Source organism: Saccoglossus kowalevskii, chromosome 4 (assembly GCF_978046115.1).
Source record: "Saccoglossus kowalevskii chromosome 4, keSacKowa6.1, whole genome shotgun sequence".
NCBI classification, from domain to species: domain Eukaryota; kingdom Metazoa; phylum Hemichordata; class Enteropneusta; family Harrimaniidae; genus Saccoglossus; species Saccoglossus kowalevskii.
Window position 1 is genome coordinate 18,470,974 of NC_140644.1, and position 16,434 is coordinate 18,487,407.

Sequence of the window (16,434 nt, forward strand, 5' to 3'; positions counted from 1 at the left end):
TCATTTTATTGTTGAAACATCCAATTTTAACAATTCAATATATAATCCATATATCAAAGTCCAGGACCTATACACGTCCACAGTAGTTTAACATATCTTTCAAAGACGTGTCCCTCAAAGTATTAGATTCGTTATCGGATTACAAGAAGTCAATGCCTTTTTTCTTAATAATCGTCATTATTCCAACATCAATGAATATACTGCATAGACGTATGTAGGTACAAATTAGTGGCATGTATGGTTGTACACAATAGTGTTATTAGTATTGTGTTACTGACGTACATTACCACGTGACACAGTATTCAAATATCACGTTAATTTACTGTTGGTCGACATATTGATTATATAATGATATATGAATTAAACACTCGATATATTATAATGATTATTAAGTGTTTACATTATATTTCTACGAATATGTAATATAAACTCATAGTATGGAAAGCGTTTTTAGTGTTTATACTAGCGACAATCGCTGATTGGTTAGATTAATTACACGACATATCGTATCTACACATTTTTAATAAGTCGTGCCCTCCGTCGAAGCGTTTCTTATTGGCGGGGCTGAATTGCGTAGTTGATTAGTGTAATCGCAGTGCCGTTCAAGTACTGTAAAATATTTTATTATAGCCTGAATTAATTTTCACCGAAAGAATTGTTTTGGTGTCATGTATGTTTAGTTTTCACTGATTCGTGATGGGTTGAACTTAACAGAAGAAAAAAGCTATATGTTCAAAAATAAAGTAGTTTACAATACTTAAGTTGCGTCATCGCTCGACTTACAGTAAATCTCTAAACAAACTTATTGACGAAGTATCACAGATCAAAACAATATCGACGTTTTTAATGGCATCCCTTATACACACGGACGTCATACACGCGCTTTTGGCACTAGAGGGCGCGACTTGAAGGAATGGTGTATTATGTTTATTTGTTTTGTGATTCCATATATTCACGAAGATCGTGTGTCAGTAGTTTATCAGGTGACCTCACTTGTTGGATAATATTACGCCCAGCGAAGACATAGCGATCGTCGTGAATTACTAAAGATCTATCTGGCCAACACCAGAACGCATCATCAAATTTGTTGTCCATGTCGTCAACAACAACACGAACTTTACTTGCATCGTAGGGGTCAGAGGTCACTGTGTCAGGGATAATATCCAACAATTGTCTACAAAATAGAGAGAGAAAAAAACATTTTTTAATTACAACACGTAGTATCTTGTAAAACAGGATTGGTTACTTTCATATATATTTAATTGTAAACCAGTCTCTCTTTCTCTTTCTCTTTCAGTGTACTTTGTTTTGTAAATTATATTAAAAAAAAATTCTCAATATCTAAAAAAAAAAAAAAAAAATTCAAAACCTACATCAAAAAACAAACTTAGCGAAATTGGCAAATTATTATGGCACAAGAAACAGGTAAATTCATCTAGTCTAAATGTGATGCATATAAAGTTGATATATTTGTACATATATTTGTACGCTTTTTCGGGATCAATATAAATCTATGTTGACCCACGTTTATTTTGTATTTTGTCAAAACTCTGATGCATAATATTACATAATTATAAGATTACGTATATGTTAACATTAAATGCATAATGTTAAATTAGCCAGAGAGTTCTCCGAACCCGCAGATTCACATAGTTCATACCCACCATAGACTCCGGTCAGTCAAAATGACTATTTTTTTGAACTGTAGGCATTAATCAGCGATTCTGCCAATGAGGGAGAGATATAATCTAGGTCAGGGGAAGCCCCATGACCCCAAGATTCTTTTCCCTTACATCACGAACCACGTGACCGAGGCCATATGCCAGCGCCATTACTGCTGGCTAATCACCCTGGTTCCTTTCTCTCCGCATCAAGGACTTAGACCAACGCTACGGAAAGAGTGGGCTGGTTGGGGGGACCCAGAGTCTATGGTGGGTATAAAATATGTGAATAGGCGGGTTTGTGGAAACCTTTGCCTAAATTCTCTACGTTCAATTACCCACCATAGACTCCGGTTAGTCATAATGACTATTTTTGAACTGTAGGCAGAGTCAGACGTCAACAGGTGGCGGGTTGTCCGAGCAAACAGAAAAATGATCTCTTCCCAGTTCGGGATGATACAACAATCACCCAACACCTTAGTCAAGACCCCAAGAGGGTGGTGTCTTACCTTGCCTGTGCTGTCCCCAGAGCAAGAAGCCAAAAATACTGCTACGGTGACAGGGTTCGGTGTGCCTGAGAAAGCTAGACCCAAACCCAATTTGGGAGGTAGTATGCTTTTGAAGTAAGACCGAACCAACCGAAACAGTTCTGCATGAGGGCATAGGTCGAAAAGCGGGACCTGAGTGCTTTCAGTTCTGATGGTAGAGAAATATGTCCGCAAAAATGTCGAGACTGACTTATCGCCTATGTGTAGGGACCCTTGTGGTCGTTGGAGCTGGGCCAGCAATCCAAGTCTGACCTGCTACGACAGGACCCAACCTGATTGGATATCTCTGAGGTAGTAGTTGATTTTGACGTTCTGCGTACTCCAGAAGCCTGCCCTTGGAATGTGTTCAATGGGGGCGCCTGACGCTAGCGCTAGTGAGTTAGCAATTGTATGGACCTCACACACTCATACTTGGTGGCTCTGCAAGTTCTGTGTTGAGGAGGATAACCTATTATAGATCTCCAATACAGTCGCAGTAATCCAACTGGCGAAAGAAGTCTAGGAGGCCGGCTTATCCTGCCTGCCAGGGCCATAACACAAAAAACATATGTTTGGTTCCCCATTTCAGAATCCTAGTACGGTTCTTGAAGCAACTCAACGCTCAAACCAGGCAGAGAAGCAATTCCTCCTGATCCTCCGGGCCGACATTATTTGATAGCTGGAGAATGTCGATCAGCTGTGGATTGTGTCCTGGGATTTGTTTCTTGGTGAGAAACCTGATTCGTGTCTTTAGCACAACTTGATCATCCATAAAAGGTGGCACACCTGTCTATAAAGGACAGTGCGCCTAGCTCTGACCGGCACCTTCCTGAGGTGAGGGCCAGTAGGAAGACTGATTTGCACATCAAAAACTTGAGTGGTGCTGATCGGAGGGGATCAAAGGACAGTCTTCGTAGAGCAGACAGATCCCAATTGGGCTGTTCCCTTGTATGGGTTCTCGGCCTCTGATTATGGAAAGCAGTAATCAGTCTCCTAATAATCGTCTTGACCCCAAAGTGTTCTCTATGGTTGGGACAAGGCTGACCTGTAGCCAACGATTGCTGTGCAAGACAAACCTACTTCGTCAAACAGGAGGACAAAGAAGTCTGCTACCTGGCCAATAGAGGGATGGCATAGATCAATCTCCATTCCACTAAACCAACTAGCGTATGCTCGCCACTTTGAGTTGTGCAAGTGGTACACCGCTGGGCTAGTTGGTAGTGCGCCGTCTGGTTGGAACAGCAAGTCCGGTAGGTACGGAAGCACTACTGGTGTTTTGACTAGCATTTCCAGCAGAAGCTAAAACCAGGCCTTGGTTGGCCAATTGGGCGTCACTAGAGTCAATATGCAGGTGGGCTCCCGTAGAAGTTACCCCAAGAGCCGGTGAATTAGGGGGAAGGGAAGAAAGGCGTACGTATCCATGTTGGTCCATGGGATCAATAAGGCGTCCATGTCCAGGCAGGAGTGTTACGCAAGTCAGGAGCTGGCGTTCTGAGGTGCAACAAATAGGTCTATTATTGGATCGTCCCACAGTCGAAACAACCTGGAGGCTACCCACTGGGGTATCTGCCACTCCAAGTTCTGGAGACGGAGCCGCCTCAAAAGGGCGTCTGTCAGACTGTTCTTCACCCCTGGAAGGTGGTGTGCGGTTAGCTCCACATTGTATTCCAGGCACCAAAGGAGAATTTGTTCTGCTAGGACTGACAACGATGGGGAGACTACCGCTGTGTTGTCTGTGTGGAGCAGGACTTTGGTCTCAAACTTCAGGTAGAAAGCGTAGTAGTGCTAGGTGCACCGCTTTCAGCTTGAGCCAGTTGATATGGTGGTCCCGAACCCAATGCGGGGGCCATATTCCTTGGGCTTGTTTGTCCAATAGATGCGCTCCCCACCCTTGGAGGGAGGTGACTGTTACCAGAGTCATAGTTGTGACGAGTGGGTCCACGGGGACCCCCTGTCCGAGGTTGAGGACCCATAGGTGAGCTTGGTGTTCCAATAACAAGCGTTGGACCAGGCAGCTGAGTAACGCAGCTTTGGGAACTACCAGTGTTCTCCACGATCCAAATTAGCTGGTGGGCGGCCTAATTAGCATGAATTTGCATATGAATTTGCATATCATTTACATACAACATTCTCGCATTTATGACATGAACTACAATACACACTAAGTTATTTACTATTCTCTTTTTAATTTAATTTAATTGGAACATGTTACAATTTTTTGAAATACAAACAGATTGGTCACTATCAATATTTGCGAAATGCAAAAAGTTTGAAATCGGTGATTTATGCGTTTGCAAATTATTCTGCGTTCATGAAATGCAATTCGAGTAACCAAGAGCAAGTACAAAACATAATTGAGTTATAATGTAGAAAATATACGAGATGATTTGCCCACAAAGCCAAAACGGACAATTTGTTAAAACAAAATTCATAACATTTTTATTTGTGGCATCAGTACTCACCCGTGCCGACGGACGGTAAGATGCATTTACGCATGTACGGCCACGATACGTTGCGTTTTCACACATTGTTTTGGAATTAAAGAAAAAAATGCTAGCAATCGGCAAAATAAAAGAATCTGATATGTTCTCGAAAGATTAGACATAAAAAATAGATAAATTGAAAAAAGTATGTGGAAAAGATAACTAAAATATTATTCAATTACAAATACTCGCGGTAAACTAATCCAGCAGCCATGTTTGATGTTTATTACCGCTTTCCGAATTCAGTACACGAACACCCAGAATGCGCTGTTCCCCTATGCAACTTAGATACTAAATCGTTACAGCGCCAACAGCGATGGGTAGCAGACGGTCGTTGAATGGGGTAGGCCAAAAGGTCATCAGTTTGCCTTCTCCATGCTGTTTTCACAATGAAAATCGAGCGAACGTTGTAAATACAGCTAGAATTTAAATTTTTGTTCGAGTTTACATGCAATCTGCTAATATATTTGTTTATTTTCTGTGCATATACATTTCGTTCGTATTTACTTCTTTCTTTCGTGATCGGAAGACGTTTATTAAAAATACAGCTGTAAATTGAAACCACTGTAGTTGCGTATCGTGAGCAATAAGTGGCAACAATGTCGGGCGACAATGAATTCAAGCGATTGACACATTGCCATGAATACACTTGATAACTGCTTGTAGACTTGCAATGGACATTGTTTATGTTTGGACTGTTGAAACAATAGCAAAATAAAGGGTTGGGCAACTACTCTTTTGTTTAGGCTTGGGAAGAACAATGCAAGCTTTTTACAAATAATTTCAGCTGGAAGTACGTTGGTGGGCGAGTGTTGAGAGTTACTGGGCGGCCGTAAAACTTGATGGGCGGGCCGCCCGCCTAAAACCCCTTGTGGAGAACACTGACTACCCTTCAAACCGAGGTCATCATTCCGATAAACCACATTAGTTCTCGGAGGGACACGAAGGGAAAGCTGACTAGGTGTTCTGATAGTTTGCTTAGTGCTAGGCAATGCACTTAAAATAGCTATACTAAGTCTAACTCTGTGTCAAACTCCATGCCTAAGAACACCAACTGTTGCGTTGGGTCTAGTTGAGATTTACTAAAGAGCCCAACTGGTGAAGTAAATCCTGTGTTTGGCTAATAACCCCTTTTCTGGGTTGTGTAGTAACCAGTCGTCTAGGTATGGATTGAGGTGTACTGACATTTAGTGAAGCAGCAGCACTACCTGTTTCATCACTCTGGTGAACATTTAGGGCGCTGTGCATAACCCGAAGGAGAGTACCATAAATTCAAACACTGGGCGATTCGAAGAAGATAGCAAACTCGTCGGGTGCATCGGTATGTTCAGGTAAGCCCGCTGAAGTCTAGAGGGGCTCACCAGTCGAAACGGTGGGTGGAGAGAAGAACCCTGAATAGCATCTCCATGCGGAATCGATCGAGGAGCACGTACTGATTCAGTCTGCCTAGGTCCAGAACTGGACATCCGCCACCTGTAGATTCGGTACTACGAACACATTTGGGTAGAAGCCTGGACTTAATGCCAGCTGATCTACCCTGTGTATGGCGCTCTTTTGCAGCAAACTGCTACTTCCTGTCTGATTGCTTCCACCTTGTGGGGGGTCTCCTGGCAGTCCCCAATAGGGGATGGGGGGATGGAGCAGTATCCCATAACCATAAGTCACCACCTGGAAAGTCCAGGGATCCTTCACCCACTGCCTCCAAATTGTACTACACTGGCACAATCTGTGTATAACAGGGATATGTGGCCATGTGACCTGGCCACTCGCCGAACACATGCCTGCCCCCCCCCCCCACCGGTCACAGAGGTAAGCGTCAAATATGCTTCCACCACTACTGGGCTGAACGAGCACCCAAGGTTGCTTTGGATCCCGACGCCCGTGATCCCATAAGCATTGAAGCAACTGTAAGTGATTGCCTTAGGATCAAGGGTGGGGGTATTTACATCGCATCACTAGAATCTATGATACTCTGCATCATCCGAATGGCGTCGCTCACCGAGTTGTTACGGATGGAAGCATCTTAGGGACCGCCCGAGGTACTGGCTGTATCCAATGCGAGCGAACTGTCTCCTTTCCACTTAAATATGGGAGATAGAGCTTGTTTGACTGTGCATCTCATGACATGGTCGGTTCCCTCTGGGGACACCTGTGGGTCGGTAAGGAGGGAGTCAAAACCCACAGTGGAGTGGGTAAATTCCTTACCGTTGTACCATTATCGCTAGACGAACCCTGGCTGGCTGAAATTAGGGCGGAGGTGCGTTATGTGCCCTGATCCGAAATCGGAGGCTTGGCTGCCAGCATCCCAGTTGGCATTCAGTGCCCGAGGCCCCAGATGAGACCTGGTGTGACTAGCCTGAGTCAGCAGGAGACCCGAGGCTGGGAACGGGGGTTCCATGGAAGAGACATGTTGAATGCAAGCGATGCTTTCATGTTTCTTCCTGCTTGCCCACTGAGGAGCCACAGTGGAGACAACTCACTCCGACTGCATCTGATCTACCCAGCCTGCCAGGGATGCAGCAATTTGCTCCGACAGTCCTTCGACCAAAGCCCTCACCTCAGAGGCAAACCCGGCGCCGTGCGAGGAAGGATTCACAAAGAGACCACAACGAGCCCCATTGGAGGAAAAACCTCCAGGAGCATGGCCTCGCTGTAGCAGGTAAAATCGGGTAAACCACCGTCTGAAAACACAGACTTTGATGATGTCCTATCGGCGGGGGGATAGCGAAAAATTATTGGTACCTCCACCATCGGGCCTCCTACTTGACGTCTCAGTACAAAAAGTACCTGTAGCTGAGTGTGAGGACATTCCACTCATGCGAAACACGCAATTCACTTTAACCAATTTTTTTCTGGACGCGCGACCTTGCTGTGAAAATACGAGTGACGCTGTCAGTTTTTGATGATATCTCAGGCTTCAGAACTCTAGTGAAAAACACACGCATTCAAGGCAAAAAATCCGAAACCCGAACCCCGCATGCAGCCACGGCAAAAGCATTTCAGATGCAGGTTCTATGCTGGTAAATTCTGAATATAACCACTGCACAGTCGTCTCGAAAAAATGGCAGCGAGCTTCTGGTGCTGTCATTACATCTATTCATTTCTAAATGCATAGATCAAGCATAAAAAGCGGACGACACGCATGAGGGAAGCGAATTACAGTTGGAAAAGGAGACGCAACAAAATCAATGAGTGATTAAGCTACGACACCCAGGTTTTATTAGTTCCCGTTCGGACGTAATCCGAAAACGGGGACTTGTGTTTTGCCCTGTGTGCGGCCCGTGTGTCCGTGCGTCTGTGATCACCTGTATCTCGAACATGCACGGACCGATTAAGTTCAAACTTCACTCATACATCACACATTATATGTGACATATGCACATGCATTTTGTTCATGATCAGATTAACGATAGCCGAATAGCGGCTATTTTAATGCCGAAAATGCATCAAAATTGCACATTTTCACCATTCCGGACCTGGATCTCAGTTATGCATGGACGGATTTTGTTCAAATTTGGTACATACATTAAACATAATAGGACCTTGATGCACGTCATTTTTTTCGGATCTAGTTCGAAATGGCCGACTGGCGGCCATTTTGTTTTAAAGAATTCAGTTCTGAATCCGTATCCGAGACATGTCTGGATTGATCAAGTTCAAACTTCACACACACATGGTACATCATGTCACAAATAGATATGTGCATTTGTTTCATGATCCGCTTAACAATAGCTGAATGATGGCCATTTTAATGCCGAAAATGCATCAAAATCACGTATTTTCACAATTCCGGAACCGGATCTCAGTCATGCATGGATGGATTTTGTTCAGATTTAGTACAATGTGTTGTACATATGCAGGTGCATTTCGGATCAGACCACTGAAAGTGGTCTGAGATTTCGGTCATGATCTGCTTTGGACGTGTCATTGACAATGACTTGTTTCTTTTATTTCTGTGAAAAATTATACACACAAAGGGGGTAAAAACTTATTCTACCAGCTACAATGTCGGATGCCGTGGCAACAACCCAAGCTAGAAACCCGAACAGGAAAAAGCAAGCTATCCAGCAAAGCTAAGCTTCATCCCTGCTCGATGCGGAGAAAAAGAAGAGTGATTAGCCAGCTGTAATGGCGCCGCCATATGGCCTCGGTCACGCTGTTCGTGACGTAAGGAAAAAGAATCTTGTGGTCATGGGCTTCCCCTGACCTAGATTCTATCTCTCCGTCATTGGCATAATTGCTGATTAATGCCTACAGTTCAAAATAGTCATTTTGACTGACCGGAGTCTATGGTGGGTAATTGAATGTAGTGAATTTTACATTGACAACATATACGCAAGGTGATGTAATTGTTGAAATATAAATTATATATATATATATATACACACACACTGGAAATAATCATTTAAATGTTCTTAACAATCACGATGTGCACATGATGTGTACTCGATAAGTCCTTACCTGGCCCCGTCTATTCTTTCTTCAATTGTGGTTGGTTGTTTCGACTTACTAAATCTTGGTCCCATCTTCCAGCCCTCAGTTGAGTGTGCTTCCAAGATATAAACCAAAATAATCTCCGCTTTATCTTTATAATCCATGTAGAGGGCGTGTAGTGCACCACCATGTACAATGCCCTGGTACAAAAAGAAGGGGAAAGTTAATTATGAGTTAATTTGGTAGTATGTGATTTTTTGTTGGACCTCGTTTAAGTAAAACTACTGTGGGTCTGGGCGGAGTTGGCATGTTGTTGCGTGGACTACTAAAAAGTGTACTGCTACTAGTAAATTAATGCTTTGCGAAACTACTACGCTTTCTAAAACGTATCAATACTGATTAAGGTATAGATGCAGGTTCGTGGGCACTTGAGAGTGAATTTTCTTTTTTTTTTTGCTTTTTATTATCCAAACAGTTTTGGCTATAGACTGTTAAAATTTCACAGCATTGTGAATAGTGGAACATACTCAAAAGTCGATTTTAAAATATAGAAAACTGGTACAAACATTCTTACTTTTGAATGCTTAGCAAGATTTAGCAAGGCTGTACATAAATAATCAAAAATAAACATGGTGAAAAAAAAGTAATGACGGGATCTCCATATTATGCACTATATTTAACTTTTTACAAAAAGATAATAGGTTTAAATTTGGAACTGTTACAGCCATTTTAATTATGAGCATTAGCAAACTTCTTACTGAGTGAATGATTATGCAAATTAGCCATTATCTCCACTTGTGTTTTTCAGTTTACCATGGAAGTTCAAATCTAAATAGCTCCCACAATTCTTGTTTATTTTGAGTGAAACTTTCACACAACGTTTATCTGTTGTTTATTAACAAATGGGCGTCCAGGCGTATAGTTAGTATGTTTTGTTTTCATATTACAAAGTTGTCAAGCAGGATGTGTGCCATATAGTCAATCCTGGTCAGTATTTCACACTTCGAATGTCATTGTCCGAGAATGCGAAGCTTTAAAAATAAGCCCAGACGTCCTTTTGTTCGTAGAGACGTTGTCAAAATAGTGTGAAAATGTCAAGACAAACTGACAAAAACTGTGGGAGCTAATTAATTTTCTATCTCTCTGACCAACCAGAAAACACGAACGGAGATAATGGCCGTTTTATGAAAGTGACGTTAATCTTCCACAAAAATGGCTATTGCATCACGACGACATGCCAAAATCCATCATACACCGACGCTTGCCGATGTTCAATGGTCAGATAAAAAAATAAAATAAAAATATTTAGAATACTAGGGAAACTGACGTAAAATCGTCCGCCGAGTCAAAACCTTGCGTGAAAACTGTCATGGCGTCGTCTTATCTTTTCCACTTAGGGAGGGGCACAATGGATTACGTAAAGCCGATGAGATATTCATACAGTTATACAAACATAGCGATCCCCATTGGGTGGGTTGAGTCTAAATTTACCTATCCTCAAACCTTTAACAAATATATGTATGACGCAGTTTTTCACGATCTCCAGTGAAATGGATCATGCGAAGTTAGACGGCCAGGTTGAAATGGGCCGTAATATTTTGCTACACAACGGCTATTCACAGTTTTTGTACTCAATCGCCGGTGAGAAAAAGTCGAAATGAAAGACAACTATTGTAAATCGAAACAGGTTTCATTCAACTACGAGCAGACGCGATGGGTCGATAAAAATTAAAACGAACCCTGACCTCTGGAAATACCTCATTCATAGAGTGCCATAGTACCAGAGGTCGCCGGGCACGGCCGTACAACGTACTTTGCGACATCGCTACAGATGCATGCTAGCTGACAAGGAGGTGTCCGATTAAGGTAACCAAGGTGGCATCGCAGAGTGCGTGATTTTTCCGCGGTGTTTAAAAACAGCATCTCGTTGCCGATGTTTCTGTAATTTTCGGGGTATTTTTTTATTTTTAAGTAACCGAGCATTTCACGTTTGTGTATTTTGCCACTAAAAAGTTAGTTATCGATGACAGCACATCAATGGTCTGAATGGTGTTTATCCACTACTACATCGCAATGCTATCAGCACGGTGATCGGTGATCGTTACAGCGAAACGACAAATGTAAAATTAGTCAGTTTTATAATGCCTTCGGAGAAAAAAATGCGTGAAAAAAAATATTTAACAGTACTCCACTGGAAGCTGCCAGGCTAGAAGTTGTCGACATGTTGCGAGATAAGGGTGAAAAAGCTTACTTATCATTTACAACTGTATGTTTTTTGTATTCCGCTTGCATGCTGGAAGCGTCTACGTATTGTCTTTTTTTTTGTAGTTTGCAAGACTAGTTGGTAGCGCTTGAGTTAAGTTAAACAGGGTCGCGGACAGGAAGTTACACATCGCCGCACCATAACTGAGGCCAGCAACTCATTTGCATATAACATCAAAAGTGACTTGTCAATCAAAGAGCAACGTAAACAAACTTTCGGGACTTTTAATCACATACGCGTGCCTCGATTCCCTATATTTTAAAATCCATTTTTGGGCATGTTCCAGCATTGACAATGCTCCGAAATTTCAACACTATCTAGCCAAGACTGTCTGGGTAACAAAAGCAAAAAAAAAAATTCACTCCTAGTGCCCACGAACATGCATCTATACCTTAAAGGCAATACCTCAAGTGATCTCTGGCATTAAGCGCGAATAATCTCTAGCAATAAATCATCATTTGGTCAAATGTCACACCGGAGATTTTGCAATCCCTTTGTATACCTGGGTCGAGCGAGTTTAATTTTTTTTTTAAACAAAAAAATATTTTACCGATAAGGGGGGTCAGCTCAGTGATGACGCAATAATTAAAAGTGGTCGCTCTTTGTTAATACGTAGTTCAAGTAGCGGGATACGTTTGCCTGTTTCTATGGAAACTACCTCCACATCTTCGGGTACTTTATCCCCGAGTGCGACTCTGGGTTTGAGATGTGGCATCAATCTTTCAGGGGCTTCGATCATACCATTAAGCTTGCCAATAACCTACAAATAAATTCAACAGAGATTAGACGATTGTGTGGTGTTGATGTCATCGGTTGGTTCCCGCCTCAGATGTCATGGCGCACTACTTATTGTTGGCAATGGACGCTCGGAACCAGTGAATTTGCATACTAATTGTATAATTTTTATCACAATACGATCCATCGCGCTGATATTATTACGTACCTCTGGGTCATTTGCGAAATTCATGACTGCAATATGATCTACCATCGCATCATCGGGAATTTGACTCAACTCCACCCCAACATCCTCTAGTGCCTTCTTAGTGAAATGAATATGAATATCCGCCATTGCCTTGACGACATCCGGTTTGGTAGGGTCAGCTTTCTCATGGAACATCTGTTGATACGCGTCCGATTTACTGAGCTCCTTGTATCTATCTACAGCCTTTATAATCAATGATTTGTTCTTGGTAAAGTGTACTGCGTCACCCATGACGTCAGAAGATGTAGGTTTGCTGAAGATATTAGAATATAGTGAGTGCGAGTCTATATAAATATATATATAATGCCTTGTGACGTATAGGTCTAACCATGTAGGTATAAACAGAGGTTTATACCCCCCTGGTCTGACTGACGCGCATGCGTGGCGCGACGACCACCGCCCTTTAATACCGAAACTGATGAAAAACAGAGTTGGTGTCACTTCCTGGCAAAACGTCTATTATCACCTTACGGTCACTGCGTCCGTCCGACGGGGACCTGGGTTGATTTCAAGTGTTGATTGATTACGTAATGATTGTTGGGTGACGTAATACTGCCTTTTTTTTTTTAAAGGGGATACACCGTGTATAGTCCATGCAAAATATCGAATGATATTATTCTTAGTAAGAAAGACCCTCCTCACTTAATATTAACTATAGTGCACATGTGGGGTGAAGTGTGTCTGTGGTACAATGTTAAATGATCTCGAAGTGGTTTTGGTATGAAGTTACCCGAATGATAAAATACCGAATTGGCAAATAGGGCGCATTTTAAAATAAAACACGGGTGTCATGTTTGCATCATGCTGGCATTTTAACACCACACTGCGAAAACGGAAGCAGGCGCGGGAACCCACGCCGACTCAAATTTCTTTGTTCCTGCATTTCTATTTGTCCACGTAGTGTGAATTCATGTGCCAGCAGGTGTGAACTGACTTCTCGCCAACGCTTAAATGGGGAGGGGGAAATTGAATGGGGTGGACGTTGGAACGTCCAGCTCTGTGAATTCACACTACGTGGACAAATAGTAATGCAGGAACAAAGAAATTTGAGTCGGCGTGGGTTCCCACGCCTGCTTCCGTTTTCGCAGTGTGGTGTTCAAATGCCAGCATGATGCAAACATGACACGGGGTTTCAACAAAGGCCAATAAAATTTGAGCACGATTTTGCGTGACTCGGCAATATTTTGTTTTTTGAACACGTTTGGTTTTAACAAAAAACGCACCCGATTCTCTCGATGTCGAAGTATAAAAAAATGTACGTTCTTTCTTAGACCAAATTTGAACACGCACTCGGCTGGAAGGTTCTACGCGTTACCGAAATAACGTTTACGACGCGTTTGCAAGACTGTTGATTATTTTCTTCTTTTAAAGCTACCAGTGCACGTGTATAAATATTTTTTTCTATTTTTTTTTACATTATTGAGGGAATAAAGGATGGCACATCGCACATTTCTGTGTGATAACAGTGCAAAGACGTTGACGTATGCAATATTGGGCGAGACATACATAGGTAATAAACGATAATGACCAGACTTGAACGAATAGTGGCGGGTTTGTTCAGTTTTCTGGGTTCCGAGATGAACGCAACTGCTGTAATCTCTTCGCAAACACAAAGGATTAAACATTTTGCACGTGCCGAGATCCCATAAAATGGAGGTAATTTGACCCCGTGCGTTATGATATGACATCACGTAATCTAATTTAGATAGTAGTGATTTATAAAACGCAATATTGACCAGCGGTTTGCCCTTTGCTCCCAGCTATAATGAACGCACGAGGGCAGTTATGGCATAAACCCCAGACTACTAAAGAATAATAGCTTGATCCTAACTCAACTTCAAGCCGACTCTGATAACCCCGAACTACACCGCAGTTCATGTGTCGACGTCAGGTGTATACCGAGAAGGCAGTGATTTATAACCTGACAAAGTTCTTAAAGAAATCAAAGTCAATGTCACCAGCGTCGAAAACGATGAACGTGTGTGCTTGGGTTTGAATTACGTTTAAATTCTCACATACCTAGTCTAAGATTTTACCAACTGTTTTCGTGATAAGTTCCAACGTCGAGGTTGACCTTTCAAGTGATTGCGATATAAATGCCACGCCGGTGAGTTTAAGTACGCAAAAAAAAAAAAATGGCACGACAATACATATGCAAATGTTCACCCTTCGAGCCTCCTATCACGTGTTGTGCTACGAATATTTCTTTTCAAATTCTATTGATAACTCTTTTCATTGGCACAAGTTGAAACATTGGCAAGGGCGGGATTCGAACCCCAGCCACCTAGATTCCAGGGCAGTGCGTTGTCTTTCGTATAACAAAGATCGTGATACAAAAAATGCTTGTATTCAAGTTCTATTTGTAGGTTAACTCTCTCGTTAGCAAAAAATACGAGATAAAGATGTACTTTCAACCGCTCGCCTAAATGCCAAAAGCATGTTCATAGACGTGAATCACCATCAAAATAAATAATTCGTCGTGTGACTTACCTTAATTCCATATCAGTATCCATATCAGGGCACAGATTAGAACACTAGTGACTCCTATAATCAATGAAAAGCAGACTTCTCAAAAAGACTAAGAAAGACCCAATACAAGTTCCTTTATGAGCTCAATTGCCCAGTTTCGTTTTATATCTAGCGTGATTCAAGTTATCTAAATTTGTATTGAGCAGTTTTTCGTTTACCGTGTGTGCCGCGCCGCAACCCATGGTCGCTTGTCCCTTCTTTGCTATCATTGTGACGTTGCGGTTGTTGAATGATGTCTTGTTAGCGCGTCACGCCATGATCCAGTTTCAACAACACGACCATGTTGATTCAACGAAGTGAGCCAACGATTCATTCTCCGGTATAGTATGCTCAAAATTATTGCCGATTTTGTCTTTCAAAAATACAATATGAACGAACAAATATTTTCAATGTTGTTGTTCGATACTCCACACTGTACACAGCTATGAACCATACATGTTGCGTTTGTAGAACATTATTCGTCAGATGAAGAATCAAAACGCATGTGCAGTGATTATTACTGTACGTACCAAAATAACCAGTGTACATGCGTACTAGAGAATTGCATTGTTATGTTGAGCGAGAACTCAGATGTGTACGAGAAAGGCGTTTTTCAGACTCAGATAATCAGATAAATCAAAGCTCAATGAATCTGTCAATATATACAGACCGAAGCGAATTATACCATGATGACAACTTTGCGAGATCCTTGTCTTTACTGTAGAGAAGAGGAGTAATAAAATGAGGCACAGAATAGAAATCACCTTGGCGTGTTTCATAGTAGCCAAAAAAAAAAAAAAATCTCCCGATTTGGAAATATTTTGATTTCCAGTGACCTTAATTTATCAATTTCCTGTCTTTTTTTGTTCCCGTTAGCGCACTAGTAAGAGTTATATATTTACCAAAAAATTGCCAAATGTACTAATATGACGTGGTGAAAATATGAATGATGGTAGATTTAGTTACCCGCTCCATCGAGTGAAATAAAGTGAACACCTTCACATAGATCAGAATTGATCACTTGAACATAATATAACAATATACATAAGTAAACACCCCCAAACCCGTTACATTTGACAACACATTACATGTTTTACATTACAAAACGTATTAAACTTTACCAAAGTTAAAATCAACATGTAGTGCTTCTCGACAAATCAGACGTGTATCGTCAATACAATCAAACGTTGAAAACATCACGCATTTCTTACAAACAAATTAACATCTCTGAAAAACGCCACCACAAAGCATCCTCCGGGGCCCAGGCTAGCCACATTTGTATCTGAGCTGTACACATTCCCGTCGAAGAGGGCGTCCTCGCATGCACCTAATGAACTTGAAAAATAGCGACGTAACAATACCAACCACTGAAATTGTTGTTACGATTTAATTAAGACGTTGAATTTTGAAAACAATAAACAACACTGACACAAGGGCAAAACACTACTCATTCACTTATACTAATTAGTCATTTTCATGTTGATACATCAAATGATACCTTTACTCTGATTATGACCATCCTACTTTCAAATTTACTGACTAATTTGTCAACACAGCATCATATGCGAAAAATTGG

At 41.7% G+C, this 16,434-nt stretch overlaps 1 protein-coding gene across 2 annotated transcripts; it reads right to left on the minus strand.

The window, feature by feature from the left end:
• Positions 1–548: 548 nt before the first annotated feature.
• LOC144341608 (thyroxine 5-deiodinase-like) lies at positions 549–14,495 on the minus strand. Of its 2 annotated transcripts, XM_085498530.1 has the most exons (4): positions 14,370–14,495; positions 12,312–12,603; positions 11,919–12,128; positions 9,158–9,305 (listed from the first exon to the last, which is right to left on the minus strand). In XM_085498530.1, the coding sequence occupies exons 2-3, from the start codon at positions 12,579–12,581 to the stop codon at positions 11,931–11,933; spliced, it is 468 nt and encodes a 155-aa protein (XP_085354656.1). In that variant the 5' UTR covers positions 12,582–12,603; positions 14,370–14,495; the 3' UTR covers positions 9,158–9,305; positions 11,919–11,930. The 2 variants fall into 2 exon arrangements, with proteins under 2 accessions (XP_085354657.1, XP_085354656.1); XM_085498531.1 differs by lacking the exons at positions 11,919–12,128; positions 12,312–12,603; positions 14,370–14,495 and adding exons at positions 549–1,174; positions 10,433–10,487 and having other exon boundaries at positions 9,133–9,305.
• Positions 14,496–16,434: the final 1,939 nt, after the last annotated feature.

Excerpts from the sequence above, each read along its gene's own strand:
- LOC144341608 (XM_085498530.1), bottom strand. The coding sequence starts at position 12,581 with ATGGGTGACGCAGTACACTTTACCAAGAACAAATCATTGATTATAAAG. Across the intron at positions 12,129-12,311 it reads ATTTCGCAAATGACCCAGAG|GTTATTGGCAAGCTTAATGG; the intron begins GTACGTAATAAT and ends ATTTATTTGTAG.